Raw genomic sequence first — 19,896 nt, forward strand, 5'->3', positions numbered from 1 at the left:
CAAGGAGGAACCATGACAGCTGCCCTTGGCCAGGGAGGAGTGGGCAGAGAGGAAGAAGCAGAGAGTGATGTACACCACACATGAAACACACTTTTCTCTTTGCCCCCAATTACCTTCCCAGCTTTGGGATAGGAATCTGGCTTTTGCTCCTCTTGGGTCTTTTGAGGCAGATTGATCAACCCGCTCAATAAGAGAGCTGGTTCTGCAGATTTGAAATGTTATTGGCTTCTTAAGCTAAATAGGGCTTCAGGGACAGATAGGGGAAATGAAGACAGCAAGAACATTATTTCTACAGTAAAATGTCCTTTGGATTCTACATGGAATAACAGGAGACAGATTCTCTGAAAGATACAGCAGAAAATAGCCAGTTACCACCTGAAGGTTTATTTTTTAAAAGGGGTGCTTTTTCTTACCTTCCTTATTTTATTTTGAATAAAGGTTTGTTCACCAGAAGAATTTATTATTGCCAATCCACCACGAAGCCAGCCACAGACAAACTTACAGGTTTCCCATTCTGCAGGGCTGACATGGAAAAGATACTCTGCTCCTTGATAATATGACCAGGGCAGTTCTAGAAAATGAGAAAAAGAGTCATAGTGTGCAGGGGTAAAAAACTCATTCCAGGTCTCATCTTTTTTTACCCCCATGGCCTGCCTGCAACCACATGTCAGAGGACAAATATGCCACTAAGAACAGCAGAACCATATTTAACATACCAATTTGTGGTGCCATAAAATGGAGTTTGAGTTTGGTTTTTTCCATGATACTCTATCCCCTGAGACTGCAGTAATGTCAAGAGCAGTATCTGATGCTCTGGTGTTCCTAAACAACAGTGGCAGATTTGATCTGTAACAAATAGATCCTACAGAGTTTCTTACTGTAAATTTTCAACTTAGAATATTTTAGTTATTTTATTTTTAACAAAGGCTTAAATTGTATTTCCAAGTGATATTGTTTCAAAATGAGAAAAAGAAAATATTTTCATACCAGCTGTGTACCAAACTGGACTCATTGGTTTGACACCTAAAAAAAAAAGTACAAATGAAAAATCACTAAGAATATTGCTATTCTTGTTCAGGGATAAAAAAGGGAGTTAAACCTTAAAATTAAAGTGGAATAAAATAATTGCCATGCTCACTAAAAAACATTTACAGTAGTTTTTATGAATAATGACTCTGAATGGGTATTTCCAATTAACTGGTAATCTTGCTATATGTTTTTAAATTGACTGTTCACATTAGATCTATTAACTGGACAACAAACCTAAGTGGAATAACCCGTTTCACATTGCCATGATTTCATGCAGAAGACCAGTGAGAACTCCAGAGGTTGCTAGAAAAGAGACTTTTAGATATTTTTTTCCTTGTCTCTACTGAATTGCAAGTAATGTGTATAACAGACAGTGCATGGTAATTAACATTCTACCTTTTGGTATTTTGCATATCCATTCACGCTTTTCTTTGCAGTGTGCTGGAAAGACTGTTCTGTTTACTTTGAACACACCACAGTTTCTTGAGTCATCTTCAACATACTTGTCCTCCAAAAATGAAGATACAACCTGAAAACAGCACATTGATTCACTTTCACTGACAGCCCAAGACGAAGCATTTAAAAACCTCATCATGGAGAAAAAGGAAGGGTTTAGACATGTGTATAAAACAGGAACAGCTAAGCAACAACTAAAGGACTGCCTAAATTATGATGGTAGAATACAAATAATAGGGTCTGTAGTTCTCCCAATGTCCTGTCCAATTCACTCGTATCAGACTTCTTCATAAGAAAAATACGTGAATAGCTATGAAACCTAACACTTTTTTATATGATTAACAGCAGTTGCCCACATCTAAAAGCCTTTGCCTCGATTCATCATATGCTCAGCTGTGACTTGAAAGGTTACTGAAATACAGAGTAAACAGATAATTACAGGTGTTCTGTCAGACCACTGCCACGTCCCTCCAGAAAGTGCATTTCTTTTATTAAATCCAATCCAGAACTGTCTCTCTTCTGTTCTATAACAGAAACAAAGAAAATAACATTTCTCATGCACTTTTTCCTTAGCCATTTCAGAAATAATTTTTAATAGCACAAATACACATATTAATTTCTTCTTGATTTTTATATATCATTTCATAATACATTTCTTAACGTTTTAGTATCCTTGAAGTAAACTCTTGCTTTCCTACTAAAATGTTAGATTATGTTTTACAAGATGAAAACATTTAAAATAGGATTAAAATGGTAGAAACTCCACTTCAATGAGGAACGTTAATTCACAAAAACACCACCTTGACAACAATAGCTGCTCAACATTTACCACAAAGCTCATCTTCAAAAAGAATCACATTGCAATGCTGCTGACGCATTGCACTCATTTTTTAGTTTACATTAGAGTAGGGACTTCTTTGGACACTAGTAAAGAGGATGGCAAAATGTCAATTGTAGATTAGTATGATTATGATAAATCTTGTTGGTGTTAAAAATCTATTTACCTATCAAAAATTGTATATAATAAATTGTTTAAAAATGTCTCTTCATAGATGTGGCTAAAACTAGCAAGATGGGCTCCGAAATCTTGACATAACGCTTCTGCTTCATCCCATGTTCTTCTCATCAGAACCTTTTCGTTGTGAAATATCTGCAATAAAATAAACATTGTCATAAATGTAGTTCATTTTTAGAGACCAGCTTTTTCAGAAACCCATAAAAATCAAATATTAGTCACAGTTTTTTCCAAACTAAAGCCAGGCATATTTCAAGCATAGCTCTGATTCTTGTTACTTTCTCTCACTTTTAAATGCAGTACAGGATGGTAACAGGAAAATGTTTCTTTGTTGAGTGAAAGAAATAATGCCTCATCAAAAGTGTTTTAGGAACAGCATATCCTTAAGCTGATATAGAGTCAGAAAAACTCAAAGCAAGTATGATACGTACCTTGTAGCAGTTGAGCAGATTAGGTTCTGACTCCCATCCAAAATAGCAGGAACTCGAATATCTCTGAAAAGTAAGTTCAGGTTCTTCATAAGAATTGACTTTTTGCTTGCACAATGACATTGCTTTGAAGTTCTCACAGCTTTTCACCTCCCAGTAACCAACAGGGTGCTCCCCTCGCATAGCCACGCATCCTCCAGAACGACCTAGACATGGGAATAAGTGCTGAATGTCAGAATAAAACATCTGAATTTCGTGATTTCTTTGGTCAAGTTGCTGTTTTATTGACACGGGTTTCTGGATCAAACCTTAATGAACTTACAAAACTAGCAAATTCTTTGGTCAGCAGCCAATTTATAAGCCTCTCTTGGCTGGCTTGAGCTTGTAAAATGAACCAGGACAAATATTTCCTCTCACAAAATGCACAAGAATAAATGCAATTAAAAACATTACTTTTGCAAAATGCAGTAGTAAAACAATAAATGTAAAGAGTCCAAATCAGAGAGCCATTATTGAAATGGAGCATCTTTATAAATATGTCTCTATTTTCAGTTATTGCTTGGTGGTTTATGCTTCAAAGGTTGAACAACTGTTTAATATTTTCCATTTTTTTTCCCTAGGAATATTTTCCTAAGAATTACTATGAAACAAACAAGATCAAAGTAAAGGGGAAGAAGAAGAAGAAATCTCCACACTGTTATTCACAGAAATGTTTCTGGCAACCTCTGGCCTATTTTTCATATAGAACGCAAATTTCAAACTGTGACTGTTACTGAACAAAATTCATGATTTTCTAGGATCCTTTGCTCAGGAGTCTCAGGAAGACCTTGAAAAGCTCACAAAGAAATGTATGGAAAGGATCAAGTTTGGTTTTTGACGTTCTTTAAAAAATATGATGTATGCAACAAATGTGTTATAGTTCATAAAGGAATACATGAAAAACACCTCACAGGAAAAGAAGAATTTCAGGGATTCGCTGTGTCTATAAGGAGGGCCTGACTGTGGGCAACTTCAGGTTATGGAGCCAACAGCAGATGTAAATTTATCTCTCTGCTCTCTTGGCCAGGCAGGGAGGAAAGGACTGGGACTCCCCCATCCCTGCTAAGCCACTGGTGCCGTGGAGGAGCGAGCACCCTCCCCAGTTTCCATTTCCAAGCCTTTGCATTTTTTACCAGCATGCTACTCACGTGGCTGGTACTTGTTCCAGTTTGTGTAGCTCACAGAGTGATTCTTGCCTGCTGTACCGAGCCAAAAGTATTCTCCTGTGTTGTTAAGGTCTTGCAATCCTATCCAAAAATAAGCTCTCTCAGATTCTGCCATGCTGCGGATCATGCTGTTGATAAAAGCTTGTTCAAACCTTAATAAAATAATCAAAACAAAGGTTTTTAGAATAATACAGGTAAATTGGTATTTCACTGAATAGCTCTCATGACATTATTTTAATTTTCTCAGAAGAGAATGATACAATGGAGGTACTTAATTTTCTTTACAGAATGCTGTGGGGAACTTTAGGCACAAGTCTGTAGCACAAGCCACAATTTATCCCTATTTTTTCAGCACTTGAGCACATAAAAGAAACACTAGACTCAGATCTTATAACCTCAGTGCTTGAATTGCAAGATGTAAAGACAGAATGTATTAATGAGGCACAATTTAAAACAAGAAACTCCATGTATGAAGGAAAAATGTTAGTGGGGTCTGAAAAGGCTCCAGAAGACAGAAAAGAAAAATCTCTGCACAGAAGTGTCCTACTGAAACCAGCAGAGACACAAACCAGCAATGAGAAACCAGATCTGAAGGACCCAAAGCACCAGCTGAACTGACTACAAAGAGTCACTTTTTTCTTCTTTGATTTCTTCACTAAAGTTATGTGAGAGATACACACCTTTTTGCAAGTTATAACTGCTGTGCATAGTAATCCAATTTTCACTTAAATGCAATTAATTCTGATATAGTTTTTATACAAACTCTGAAAAGGATGGCTAAATATAAGGATTACATTAATGCAAAAAATGGAATGCAACACTGTGATCAGTGTTACAGTATCTGTAACACTGTGAGTGACTCAGAAACTGTACTTAATTTTCATTTCCTCTGCATGTCCTCTTTTTATGTCTACCCTCCTTCTTCTACATTTTAATGAACTTTTTAGGATCAATAACTGAAAAGTTTTTGCAGTTTTCACTCCAGAACAACAAACCCCAGCAGTAATTTAATAAAACCACTAAATTAACATGCTTTTGCTACTCCTTGCTATTGCTGCTAAGTGGAACTGGGAAATAACATCATAATTAGTGATGGATACACTGAGAAGTGAAAAAATAAAAATAAAAAAAGCAGAAAAGGACATAAGATATTATTCTAGTGCTGTGCAGCATGTCCTCAGCTCCCTGCCACATTTGAGCTGCCAGTGCTCAGCTGCAAGAATTTGTCCCTTATTCCCCCTGAATATTTGCCACACTCCAGCCCAGTGCTGCACATCCTGTGCTCAATCCTGGAACCACTGGGCAGAGCAAATTCCCATTGATGTAAATCCTGATGTAGGGTAGCCAGTGGTTTCCTAAAATACCTACCTACTATTTATCTGATTGCTGGGGGTTACTTCCCCTGGTTTAAAGGGAGCAGATGTTTCCTCCTTGTATTTTCGGAGTTTTGGGGGTTTTTTTTGGTTATTTTGTTGGGGTTTTTTTAACAATAAATATGCAGCAGTTAAAGTATCAGTGTAATTTATCTATTAGTATGTCAAACTCTGGAAAGCCAACATAAAGGGTAAATAACAATGGGAGGAGAGAAAACCCAAGTGTCTGGACATCTATAGAGGAGAAAGCTCTTGCTAAAGCTGGAATAGAGGCAAATAAGAACAAGGCATGGGAAAACAGCAACAAATGCTTTCAAACATTTACTCTCTTACCCTATTTGCTGAGAAACCACATAAAATGAATACATAAATAGGAACACTTATAAAACATTAATTGATTTGAATTAAAATTTTATATTTTTTAAACTATAAAAATAAGTATATTTTCATTTTTCAGTACACCCTCCAAGTTCACCAATAAAGTTTCCTGAAGATGTTACATACCCCTGCAGAAATAATTTTCTTTAGATTTCTGCATGCCCAAGTGTGCACATTGCTACAATTATTTACTAGCCTAACAGTTGCTTTTTACTAAATTTATTTTCAATTAAAAAGTAAGGCAAAGCACACCTTTGATTTTAGCTGATGTTAGTAATTATGCTCATCTCTCAAGCAATTATTATTTCACAACGGTGACATGTTTTGCCATGCAACACTTTATAAAGTTAGAATAGCTCTTGTTAGAGGTATTTTCACACTGTCTAATAGGATTAACTACCTGTTTGTTACTGACACAAGTGCAGATGGGCAGAAATAACCACTGGAAGCATGTTCAAAACTTCGAGGGGTACTGTCGATTTTGTAACAATATCCACCATGTCTTTCCCATCCCTTAAAAGAAATGAACATTATTTTATAGATTGTTAATTATTGTATAGTTGTTAAAAACTTGGCCCCCTTTTGTTGGATGATCCCTGGCATCCCTACAGATCTTTTCTTTCCTACCATGGTTGAAGAGCAGTTACCCTCAAGGTCACTGAAAATGTGGATATCAGATGAGCCAGAACACTGTGCCCATGGTCAGCCTGCCTCATTTCATCTCATTATTACTCTTTTACTTCATTCACCCCAGGGTGTCCAAAAGACACCACCTGGACTGGCATAAGTTCTGCAGGCATGAGTTCATGCAGCAAAACTGCTTGGATTTATGATTAACTGTTTTAAATAAGCAGGAGGATAAAGAGATAATACACTCTCTTAATCTTTAGATTAACAGAATGTAACTTTTTTTCACATTAGAAAGAAAAGGATCAAAGCCAAGGGACTGTAAGAGGGTCCAGCAAATGTTTTTACAGAGTGTGAAACACCAAGAAGCAGAAATTTATGACGAGTGGCTCAATATCTTGAGACTCAATCCTGAGGGACACAGGATTGAGAAGAAGTTGAAGTGCTCTCAATCTGCTGACTACAGCTTGTCAAGAAAACCTCGATGCTCTGCACATTTTTCACCCAGTCAGGATTGTGACAAACCTTTCTTACATTAACAACACACAACATTCTTGATAGGTCCAAATGAAATAAATGCAGTCACCCTAAACCTCTGGAAATGTTAAGCTGGAATTAAGCAGTAACGTCCATAATGGTATGACAAGAACTCTGGATCTGGACACTGCATCTGGGAAAAGACTGCATCTGACTCCAAAAGTTCAGCTTCAACCTTCTTAAAACTCAGCTGAACTGGTTGCATATCTTCATTTCCCAAGAAACAAGATAGGAAATGAAAAAAAGGAAGACAACGAGCTAAATAATAAAGCATCTTAGAAAAGAGAGATTTCTTCCTCCACAGTTTTGAATATAACAGAAATTCAACAAGTTTCCTCTTTCCACACTGTGAAAGGGAACAAACTAAGTCATACACGCTTCCTTTTACTACCAGAACACAGAGCCTAAATCCTGAAAATATGATTCAATCTCCTAGTTAGACATCTGTGCTCCTTCCGATTTGTGTTTGAAAGCAAATGCATAAGTGGAAGAGTTCACCCCCCGTGTCAATGAAACTGGTAGGTTTTCACCCTGACATTCCATTTCAATATATGAAAACCATGTGTGGGATGAGGCATCATATAACAGCCATTATTTGCACAGATGGTGGACAAAAGGGCTTCACTTTTGATCTAGAAAGAAATAGGAACTTGGGTCACAACCACTGATGAAACAACCAGCCATGAAAGGCATCTTGTGAAGGCTTTTAATTTTACATTGAAATTTAGTTTACATTCTTTTAAAGGAAACAATGTGATGTTTCCAAGAAAAACATGCCATGTCTTTAATATGAAGAACTAAAATTATCTCTCTATTTGCACCCATATGTTCTGTAGCTGTATTTAGAGGTTACCTATATAATTCTGTGCCATTAATATAGTTCTAAAACAACCACAAACCCACTTACCTCTGGACAATTTGTTTCCAGTTCTGGAGAGACACTATTAAATTCCCCTGCTTTTTTGCAGACATAGTAATATTTGTCTTCACATTTTTTAATCCTCCAATGTCCTTCCTAAGGAATAAAAGAGAGTATATTCCATATATACCCATATTCTCATGCATATCTATACAAACATTAGATCACACTCTCTCTTCCTCTTTTAACTCTTCACCAAAAAAAAGTAATTTTTCCCACTCCATTTATTTATCCTTAGACGGTTCATTTATTTTAACCAACACTGTCAGCAGGACATCCCAAATCAATCATACAGATGGGTTTGTCTCTTTGACTCAGTCTTCAGGACGTAAAGCATCTCAATTAACTAACACCATGGCCATGCCACAGCAATTTTCTTTCTAGCTATCACAGTTCTTTGTAAGATTAATCTCTGTATTTGAACAGTCCTTACTCAAGATATTACAAACTTTGTATCATACAATTTTCACACTCTGTACATACTGGACATATATCAAAAACAATGCTTGAAAAACTTTATCTCACACCTAATTTTCCTTTGTATTTTACATTTTCATTTGTTTGTTTACACTTGCAAACTGAGTAAAATACAACTTTGGAATCTAAAACCCCCCATTGTTCCAAAGTCCTATTTTCTGCTTCCAGCAGGAATAGACTTCTCCCACTCATTGTAATTGTCTTGGTTTTCCCCTTAAGTTAAAGACTGCAACCTGGACCCACTACTGTAGAGACAACAGAAACTCTTGATACAGTTTTCACACTCAGACAAAACATACTTTGCAAAAAAAAAAATTTAAGTTATAGTGCTACTTATGCAAACCATGTATTAGTGAGTTTTAAGTTATGTTAACTGCAAAAGTAAAATAAATGCACGACCACATTACAAAAGAATAGACAGTGCCATGAATACCAAGAAGACAGGACAGTGCTGTTTTAACATTACTTCCTGTTTTACAACCCCTGACTGATCTGGTATCAATCTCCTGTTATCAACTTCTATATTTCTTTTAGACCTAGACTACTATTTTGAAAGACACTCCATAAAATTTATAGACATTTACACAAAGATAATACAGGCACAGCTGACAGCTTTTCAAAACATGAATTTGAAACTTTCAAGATCAGAACTTATGATCATAAATTATGATACACACTACTTGGAGTTTAAATTACTTTATCAAAATACCCACTCACATTTGTTCTCTTCCATTTGCCAGGCTTTATTATGTAGTACTTTTTATTGAAAGTAAGCTCAAAATCTGTGATTAATTTTCTGTGCATCAGTACTGCACAATGCATTGGTTTCTAAAGGCTGTACTGCATTTAACATAACATGAACACATTAAGAATCAAAAACAAAGTCATGCTTCAGGTCATAGTTTAAAAAAGTTTGCACAGCAAAAAATAAAATTATTATGATCTAAAATAAAAGTGCCTAATTCTTTTAAAAAGAAAACTTACAGGTCCTTGTGCAGAAACACAGAGTTGTCCTGTTCTTTGAAAGGTGTTGGGATCTTGTCTGTGCCAGTTAGAGAATTTTACTGGGGTGTTATCTGACCACTCAAAAACAACAGGGGTGTCATTACTGTATAATCCAATCCATGTCTCTGTCACATTTTCTGTAAAAGAATAAGTGAGTTCAGATTTTAATGGTGAAGTGATAAAGCCTGTTTTTCCTCTAACATGACACCACCATTAAAAGTTATTAATGGGATTTTTATAGGAATGTCCTTCTTTCAGGAAAAAATAAAGGCTGTATAAACTTTAGGAAAACTTACTGATGAGACTATGTTCTACTGCTCTTGAAAGCTAAATCATTTCAAAAATAGTATCAACATACATGATAATATGCTTTAAAATCCTAAAAAATACAAATTAAGAGTATATGCACTTTCTTGAAGTGTATGGGGCAGAAAACCTGACATGGAAGTAAAATATTTCTTCCTATAATTTTCCACGGCACACTCAGCTTTAGGTTTCTCTGAGAGTTATAGGGTGCAGTGACAGCACAGTTGTAGCCAGTATCTGACAAATAAAGGAGAGACAAGGCTTGAATTTGGATGTAAAATCTTATTTTACCAGCTACTACAGGGGAAAAAGCACTCAGGCTTTCAGGCACGTAAGCCCTTCTCCTGAAGAGAAGCCTGAAGCAGGCTGGAGAGAAGCAGCAGACTGAAGCTGAATTCAAGTTGAGAGCAATTACATGAATACATTACAGTACATCCCTGTAAATAATGGTTTTTCTTATGTATGGAGGGTCTTAAAAAGGTGAGGAAGATGATGGAAGTTAATCTCCAAATCTCCACATGACACTGTTCCAGTTCTATGACAAAAACTCAAAACCAAACTGTGCAGCTCTGCCAGCACACTGGTGTCAGTAGCAGGCAGAAAACACTCACTTTCCTTTGCTGCTGTTATGACAACAAAAGTATTGGCATTGCTGCATCAAAGAGCTCTTGTTCATTAAGTTCCTTGTGTAATTGTGCTGCCTCTCAGGACAACGTGAACTAGCAGAAGTGCTTTGATACGCCCTGCTGGCATCAAAGAGGACTCTGCCCTCATAGTAACAGCAATTTTGCAGTGTGGATCAGGCCAGCTTGCAAGACAAAGATACACTGAATTGGTTTTGCTTCTAAGCACAGCTCTAGTATATGACAGAATATTTTGCAACAGTTTGCAAGGAACCAGGCAAGGGCAGGAAAGGACAAAAGCTAGCATGTTTACTATGGCCTCAGTGTCTGCTTTGTGGAGTCATATCTTTATTTTAAGAATGGTTATTGGAAAAGGTGACTATGCATTTTTAAGACTCCTAAAATGGACATGCAACATGATTTCTTTTTTTGCAAACATCATTTGGGTGTGCCACGTTATATAGTGCTCAGATGGTAACAAGCTAAAGAGCTGCACAAAAGAGCACCACAAAACACTTCAAGAAACACCTGCACACTGAAACTCCCCAAACTCACCACTTTCAAGCAAGTTAAGGAGCAGCTCTTCATCTGCCATGGAGGATACACTGATGAGTCTGCTGTTTTCACTGTGGCATGAGAGAGAAGCATCGTTCCAGCTCTTCTGCTCTTTATGCAGTCTGTAGCAGTTGCGATTGTGCGGGTACCAGCCAGCGTCACAACGAGTGGCATGATACTGCCATGTATCTTGAAGTGAGCACACAAAGTTCATATACATTAGACAGAATTGCCACGCTTATGCTATGTTCATAACACATTCAGAGATATTTTTTAACCTTAAAATGCTGAAAACAGAGTTTTCCAAGATGACTTAAGGAGGCCAAAACAACTGCTCTACGGATCATCACCTACCAAGCAAACTGAAATTTCTTCCACTTTATTTGATGATTAAAGCATTCAGGCTGCTGGACTAGTGCAAACACTAATTCAGTTTAAAACACAGTTTATCTCGCTTATTACCTCTGAACCTGGTTCAAAGACAGATAAAGCTTTTTCAGATGCATTACCTGCAGAAAGTTTGGATAGTCTTTCCTTACTACCCGAAACAAGCTGTTAAACTTTAAGTTACTAGGAAGGAGCTAAACTCATGTAAGTAGCTCTTACAAAACCAAAAATTTATGTTAGAATAAACTAAATTCTGTTTTTAACTTTCTCCTGTTCCTGAGTTAATTCTATGTTCTACATATCCTATACTCATTGTACAAACACTTGAATTATATGTACAACACTTTTTTGGCTGTTTTTATCAAACACACAGCATATCATAAAAAAACCTGCGAATTTTGTGCTGCATTTATACAGCTTTCTTCTCTGTGTGCCACTGGTTAATTCCATTCACATGGAAAACCTATTTTGCAACTCATAAGTGTGGCTCCTATTGTAATATAAAAGAGAATGAGCATGCCAATGGTGTAAAGAATGAAGTAAATGCTATTTGTATTAAAATTGTTCTTTTCTAAGATTCTCAACAGGTTTTCAAAGACTGAATTTAAACAGAAGAAAGTGTTATTACGTCAGTTAAAGTAAATTGTGTTCAACTTAAACTAGCAAACCCACACATTCAGTGCAGCTGTGACCCCTTTCTGCTGACTTTTTAGTCAGGTGGCTTCTCTTGCTCTCCTTGCACACCCACAAATAGGATACAGTAACACTGAGACACTTACCCAGTGTTTCATGCTCTGTCTTATTTAAATATTTTTTGCATACAAAAGGCAATCCAGATTCACATAGATAGCTGTTCCAGCCATACTTCAATCTTGGATTAATCACTGCACAATGATTTTCTTTATAATGGTTATCAGAGACATCTGCAAACACATTTTTGAGAAGCACAAATTTACAAAAAATCAGTTCTTAGTTGTAAAATGGTTTTGTAAGGTTCTCTGCAACTACTTGAATTAATGTATAAACATCCCTGCATACCCAGGCTTCTAGTAATTATGCTAGTACTATGGACAGTTGAACATTTACCATGAACTGCATGTGTGGCAATGCCTCCTTGGCTGCTGCTCTCAGATGAGAGGCTGAAACAAGCTCAGGTGTCTATAATTGCTTGACAGACTTCAAAATGTAGCAAACCAAGTCACAAAACTCACGTTAATGTGCTAATGGTAATTAGCTTGTTAACATAAGCAAATTGAAACTCCTTTTCTCCATGAACGTAGCTACAGTTTCAAAATATGCACCTGGAACCTCAAAAACATCTTTAAAAGTGCAAAAGGACTAGACCATTGATGTTATATCCATAGAAAGGCTTTCAGTTTGTGAAAAAGAATAAAAATTTCTACCAAAAAAAGGTCAGTCATTAACTTAATTCAACTTTCAAACATAGCTGTGGGAACAGCAGTGCTGTACCAAGCTGCAGATATAGACAGCATATAATTATGGGGCTATAACATATGCAAGAGGAACACCAAGTACTTGCTCTCCAGTTCACAAACATGAGTGGTGCTCCATCTGACCACTGCCAGCCAGCATCTTCATCCAGGCGATTCAGGCCCATCCACAGCATCATGTCTGTGGAATTTAACTGACCTGAAACAGAAAAAATAAACAAAGTAATACTGCATGCTTTCCCCAAGCTTTAAAATATCTACAGGTATAGATCTGCTGTCCTGACTTGTTACAGTTGGAATAAAACAAAACTTCAAAGCAGTCTCCAGAAAGTTCAGGCTGGTTGGCTTTTTTTCTGTCCTTAGAAGAAGTCAGTTACTTTGTTAATCAACACAGAGATGAAAAGGAATAAACTCAGAAACCTGAAATTCTTCAAAAGCCACTCCTTCTGCAAACGCTTCCTGCACCAGTTGCTGCTGACCTTAGAAGTTAAATCTAAAACAAGCAGCTACATAAATGCTAGCCTGTTTACATAAATACTAGCCTGTTTCAGCTTTTCATAAACCAAACAACTTTCAGAAACATTTACAGCCTTGCAGGCATATCAAAAAGCCAATGAAATAATTTTTAAAACTTCCTGTTAGCTTATATCCTTCAATTGAAACCCAGCAATAGTGGGAAGCAATGAACAAGAAATCTGAGGCAACCTTTGCATCAGAGCTCCACCACCCATTCCTCCACTTGACTTTCTCCACTCAGTCTAAAACACCCATGAAATCCTTGCTTTCAGAAGGCTCTGCACAGTTTGTCTGAGACATTTGCCCCAAGGGGAAAAGCAAATTGCTTTGTCAGAGAAGCAGTAACATGTATTTATAGAGCTGGCACTTTTAACATACAGGATATTTACTTTAAGCCTGCAGAAATGTTCCTATCATTCCCATTTAGTGAAGTCCACCTTACAAGGAAAACTTAGCAGGAGAAAGGGACACCAAGGTGCATTGCAGAGAAGGTAAACACATGTATAATTCTCCAAAGTAAAGAGCTGTGGAAAGAATGTGGTTAGCACTCCCTAACCACAGCTTCAAGATGAATGGGAATCTCTGTGGGGACGGAGAATGGAGAAAATGACAACCTCACATAACATCACCATTTCTGCACTTCAGTTTATTAAGGTGGGGACTTACCTTCATCCTTGCTCTTTCAACCAGCTCTACTGAGGTGTGTTACATGACACAGCCCCAAAGCAGCAATGGGAGAGAAATCACTCAGGGTATTGGGCTTCGGAGCTTATCCCTTTGCACAGGTAAGGAGAAAATCTAACTACAGGTTTCCTACAAGGTCCCCAGAGCAACGTCTACTCACTGTTTAAGTTACTTATGTAGTCCTGCTCGTCAGGGCTGGTGACACTGAGCAGGTCCCCTCCTTGCAGCTGGCAGGCAGCCCGAGCCTCGCGCCAGCTCAGCACGGACGCCAGGTTGAACTGGTAGCAGATGTGTGTCTTGGGATTCTTCTTCCAAAAGATGTCACAGCCACTCTCTACTCAGAAACAGATTTGTCACCAGCTGCCCAAGACGCCAAACCAATCAGAAACACAACACCTTGAACAATTTAATTAATTAATGACAGCTGTATTCCAATGGAAGCACAATTAGGACTGCCTTTTCTATTACTTTGTTAGCACAAATAGGGAAATAGGACACTAATGAAATAAAATGTTGCTCCAAATTTCATATGGTTGATAAAATACTCAGGAGCTGATCTGCACCTGGTGGTGATTTTCACAACTCTCTTGAAGCCAACACAGCTACATTTTAATTTATTCTGGCTAATCATTTGTCTCTAAAGCTGAACATTGAAATATTCAAACTGTGAACACCTCACCCAACTTGTGGCAACACTCACTGGATCTCGTTGGACCTTGTACTCAAAAGAATAAACTTCCTATAATTAAAAAGGATAAGCAAGGCTGCAAATACTATCTATTTTAATGGCTGCCCAGAAGTACTCACTACAAAGACACATTTACAGCTGGTTTTAAGATGCTTTGAACAGAAATCTGAAATGTAGCTTGAGCAGGAAAGGCTTTTCCAAACCACTTCTACTGATAGAAGATGCTATTTTGTTTACTTACACAAGAAGCTGAAATATTCACAAAGATCATACATCCAAAATCTTTTCAACAGCAAGTATTTTTAAAGCTATTGCTTTTTAGTATTTTAGGCCCAAGGCATATCCAAGCAGTGCACAGAAGAACAGGAACGTGCCAGATGCAAGGCAGTACAACGCAGAAGGTGACTTTGCAAGGGCAGCCCTTAGGTGATGTGTTCCACACCAGCTGCCTGTGTGTCACTAGGACAGGGGGCTGTGGCTGCAGGGCAAGGTCAGTGGGCTGCACAGAATAAGGTCCTTCTGCTGGTCCTTCTGCTGGTCTTGCTGTTGTGATGAGGGCTTTGAGTCTCAAAGGTCAAATAACTATAACAAATTTACTCAAGTCTTCCTTGAGTAAACCCAGCTTTTTAAAAAGACATTCCCCTCCAACAGAAGGGAAGTAATCAAAAATCAGACTGTGTCCTAGTATTACTAATAAAGAACAAACTTTTGGAGGGGGGAGAGAGAAGACAAGCAACATCTTACCAGCATTTGGGCAAAACCCCCATTTTTCATCTTGTTCATAGTGAGTTGTTGTGGCACACCACTCAGATTCCTTTCCATCTCTGGTACACTCATGATACCACTTGTTGTTATATTTAAATGGAAAAACACATGGAAAACCAAAAGAATTTCCAAGCAAGGTGTATGTTTCTGGAAAAAAAAAAAAAAGCAGAAATTAAAACAATGCAGACCACAAAAAAATTTTTTTGCCCTCATATGTCATTATTCCGGTATTTAGAAGCAGTAATAAAAATAAAATGTCTAAAGTGACTTTTAAATTTGAATTTATAATTGATAATAGCATTACAAGCGTGAGCAGCATAATTTCAGTAAATAGAATGTGGAAATAATAACTTATGAAATTTGTCAGTGAGGCACATTCTTGTAACTTACTCCATTAACAAAAAAAATCCCAAACAAAACCACAACCCCCAAAATGTGACCAATTAACACAAAAGTCTGCATCTACATTTCAGAACAACCACATAAAACAACAATTAGTTAAATCAGTACACACTCAGATGCAAATTCTACTTATTTATTAGTTTATGACAGATGAGTAATTTAACATTATTCCCTGCTTCTCCCACTCTTTAAAAAGTGGATTTCTAATGTGTTTTCCAATCTCTTTATCATTCCTTGGGAATGGAAATGTACAACACAAAGGAATATTAAATAGACTTTTAAAAATAAGTTTTTATCCTGTGGAGAATAATAACATAGCTAAAGACTTGATGCTCCATATATCTGTTGCCACAATCAATGCCTTACAAAATATTTAAATATTTTCCTATTGTGCTTGAGGACCAAAATATTGAGAGAATCCAGTGCAACTGAAAGCTGTAAAAGCTTTACCTCAGTGAGTGTCTCCTAAACCTCAGAGCTTTTAAAAAAGGTCAAAGAACCACAATCACTCTTTGAATGAAATTGTTTATCAAAGATTCCACATTGATAGCTTTAAGACCAAAGTCCTTCAACTACAGAATCAATACATACTGCCAGGTTCCTAGAGGTTTCTAGCGTTAATGGCTGGCTGTGCACATATAAAAGAGCAATTTACACATTGTAAATCCCCTTCTGATGTGAATGAACAGAAAATACAAGGAACAGGTCAAAAAATAAATCAGGATTGCTTTTCTGTCTGCCTGCTACCATGCTACCAGCCACGGAGGGATTATCTCAGTCCTGGCAAGAAAACAAATTCAATTGCTACAGACCTCTTACCACAGTTACACATATATATTTTTGTTTTATTTTGAAGGTAACTATCCCTCACACCCCTTGCTTGGTGGACTAACAGGCTGGGTTGCCTTTGCATCTGCATGAGTTGTGGTAGAAGGCGGAAAACAGAACCTGAAAGAGATTTTGCCAACACAATTCAATACTTTGGTCCTAAAACGAAGCTAGAAGTACCTGACTAATGCTGATCCTCTCCTCATCTCTCTGATATGTTGCAGTTGCTAAACCAGGTCTACTTTCATCTCACTGTGTGTACATGGCAAATGTGTATGACTTTTCATGGATTTATGTATTTTTCTGTCAGGTCTTAAGTATGAATTCCCTTAGGTTTTAGAAAAGAAGTCGGGCACTGTAGTATTTTCCCAGTTATCACAGGTCCCAAAGAAGGAGTTTGGTGAGAGCAGAGGCTGAGCTACATCTGCAGGGGAAACCACTAAGACCAGGTCTGGAACCCAAACACCCAGTTCAAGTGGGGGAAATCAACAACTTCAGTCTGAGACAGTGCGCAAACATCAGGTCTCCCCCTCTTACAGAAATGCTGAGGAAGGGGTAAAGGTACAGGTTGTCTGTTGCTGCTTGAAGTCAGTGGGTTTATCTTAGTCCTTAAACCCAGAAAACTGTTCAGGTCTTCAGACCTGGATCATGATGTACATTCCTACACCGTCACTGGCTGTTCAGCAGGATTTATCAAACTTCTGATCTCTGTTTCAAAGTTTGGCATGTTCAGAGTCCAGGTGCTGAACGTTGCAGACACTGCTCCATGCACACTGCAATTACAGACTGATTTTCAGCGACAGGAACTCCAAATCCTTTCTTATCTCTCTTTGGGTTTATCTGATAATGGAAGCTGCAGGACAGGCAACAGCAAATCCTTAGTAACCCTTTTAATTTTACAGGTGATTTGAAGTGAGCATTTCCTGGTTTGCAAGGATACTGGTGGGTTTGGGGGTCAATTTAACAAAAGATTACACACACAATTGTGTGGTATGCTCATCTCAACCACTGCACATAAAAAAAACCCCACAAAGTTTGAGGCCCAAACTGCAATAGAGACTGGAAGGGATCATAAGCACCTGATCCTCCTCCAACAGAACTTCTGAAACTTTTCCCATCTACACTTCTATGACCAAGTTTTATTCTTACCTTGAAATGGGTGTTCACAAAGGTCTTCATCATAGGACATATACTGTTTCCATTGAGAAGTAGATTTTTTTTTGGCCACAATATGTTTACTGTTTTCAACTGCTAATTTGAACTCTGATACACCAACTAACTCTTTTCCATCACAGTTCCACCACAATGAGTACTGAGTTGAATCACATTCAAGCATAGTTAGTGGCTGCTCTGGTTTGCTGATGTTCAGCCCCAGACAGGTGCTGCTGCCTATGTTGAAAAGACGACGGTTGGATGCCCATTTCCATAACATCTTTTCTGAGAGCTGACCACAGTCTTCCAGAACAAGGCCAGCTCTGTCCACTTTAATGCACAAACTGGAATTTTCACTCTGGATAATAAATATCCCTTTATCTGTAAGGGGAAGAAAACACAACAAACTTTCAGTCTGTACAATACTGCAATTGATTAAATAGTATTAAAAGACAAATGTTTTAATTGCAGCTATTTAGGAAGAAAACTGAAAATATCCATCAGAATAACTGGCACTCCAAAAAACTAAGGCGTACTAGTCTAATTTTACTGCCAGCTGATTTTTGTAAACATGTGAACTACTTGCAAGCTCACAAAAATACAACCAAGTAATACTTCTCAAGTTGGATAGCCAAAAATAACCTCAAACAAAAACAAGAGGTGCCCAAAAACGTCAGTCATGTTTAAACAAAAAAGCCACTGGTCACCAAGACAGAGTAAAGGTCACAGTAATGAAGCAAAGGTTTAAGTAATACAAGTCATGCTGTATACTGTGAAAATACTCCCAATGTAGATTGGAGAGTGCAATTAAAGTAAAAGCCAAATATTTTAAGACTGACATTGCCATATTCATTCTTTACTCTGCAACTATAAAAAAAGAAAATAAGTTGCATTGTCAATAGGACACAGAAATAGCAGGATTTATCTGTACCATTAGAACTGGTGGCCAAGTGCCACCATGCCTTTCCTATTTGACACATATTGTTCAGCCATCTGTGACTACCCTCCATAAGAGCAGATGTTGTGGGGCTAGCCTGACAGCCCAGATTTTTTTGAATCACACAGAAATTCACTGAAATATGTGACATCATGTTGTGAGTATGTGAAAAAAGTCAGCTGTTTAATGTCTTGGGAGCAAAAGTTTAACTGATCATATAGACTGAAAAAAAAGAGGGCAGCTGAGGAACTGAAAATCAGCAAAATGTAAGCCAGTAACAGCTCAGCTACTTGATTCACCCAGAAATCCAAAGATAAATAACCCAAGGAGTTCTGTTCATATTATATGTGAGATATTTATTTTATGCCTCAGGAGATTATGTGTTGAGAACCTGAGCAGCACTTCCATTTTGCCTTCAAATTTTACAGTGATAATTTCTGCCATGCACATTTTCAAGTTTTTGTAATTCACTACACCTGGCATACTGAAGCACTAACTATGACAATAAAAAAATCCCTCTCAAATTGACATAGCCCACAAATGAAATATAAGATGCAGAGGACCACTCAGATGCTGTGTCTGAGTTTAATGCATAGAGCTTAGGTGTGGCCCTAAAAAAGGAAGATGTTTCAAGCAGCACCATGACAGTGTTGTTTAACAAGCACACAGGAGACCAGCTCAACAATATAACGAGCATGCAACAGGCAGAACAGCAAGGATATGGATTATGGAGAGGTTTTTGGTTACAGATTCTGCATAAAACACCTTATGACTTAGAGAGGTGGCACTGCAGATTGTGGCACTGCTAACAGTGGCTGTTTCCCCTGTGGCTATAGAAATTAGCAGTCTGATGGAGCAGGAGCAAACCATTCCGACTGGCAGCAGGTGAAAGCCAGTGAAGTTTTGCAGTTCATACTGGTTTCACCCTTCTTATCCAACCCAATCCTCCATGGGCAACACAGCTGTCTCTATTTACATGGCCAGAAAGAGTTTGTGCCTCTCATACTACAGACATGTCTTTTCAACAGCAGTCTTATCTTTGCTGACCAGAAAATACACCGTTAATTTGCTAGGTAACTAAAAACTGGGATGTTAGCACTAGTAAACTCTGATTAATGAGGTTAATTCACCAGGATACTTGGATCCACACACA

The 19,896-nt window shown here is 37.7% G+C and overlaps 1 protein-coding gene across 1 annotated transcript in view; it reads right to left on the minus strand.

The window, feature by feature from the left end:
- Positions 1-19,896, minus strand: part of PLA2R1 (phospholipase A2 receptor 1) — a 37,322-nt gene that overhangs the window by 15,945 nt on the left and 1,481 nt on the right. The window contains exons 2-17 of the mRNA XM_041473405.1: positions 17,804-18,187; positions 15,404-15,571; positions 14,132-14,305; positions 12,857-12,970; positions 12,100-12,243; positions 10,934-11,122; positions 9,429-9,586; positions 7,956-8,063; positions 6,285-6,397; positions 4,116-4,285; positions 2,932-3,134; positions 2,490-2,635; positions 1,925-2,009; positions 1,426-1,558; positions 988-1,023; positions 414-571 (exon numbers count right to left, since the gene is read on the minus strand). Coding sequence (XP_041329339.1) covers positions 414-571; positions 988-1,023; positions 1,426-1,558; positions 1,925-2,009; positions 2,490-2,635; positions 2,932-3,134; positions 4,116-4,285; positions 6,285-6,397; positions 7,956-8,063; positions 9,429-9,586; positions 10,934-11,122; positions 12,100-12,243; positions 12,857-12,970; positions 14,132-14,305; positions 15,404-15,571; positions 17,804-18,187 — 2,483 coding nt within the window. The remainder of the gene's footprint in view (positions 1-413; positions 572-987; positions 1,024-1,425; positions 1,559-1,924; positions 2,010-2,489; positions 2,636-2,931; positions 3,135-4,115; positions 4,286-6,284; positions 6,398-7,955; positions 8,064-9,428; positions 9,587-10,933; positions 11,123-12,099; positions 12,244-12,856; positions 12,971-14,131; positions 14,306-15,403; positions 15,572-17,803; positions 18,188-19,896) is intronic.

Source organism: Pyrgilauda ruficollis, unplaced genomic scaffold, assembly GCF_017590135.1.
Source record: "Pyrgilauda ruficollis isolate IOZ18807 unplaced genomic scaffold, ASM1759013v1 scaffold3, whole genome shotgun sequence".
NCBI classification, from domain to species: domain Eukaryota; kingdom Metazoa; phylum Chordata; class Aves; order Passeriformes; family Passeridae; genus Pyrgilauda; species Pyrgilauda ruficollis.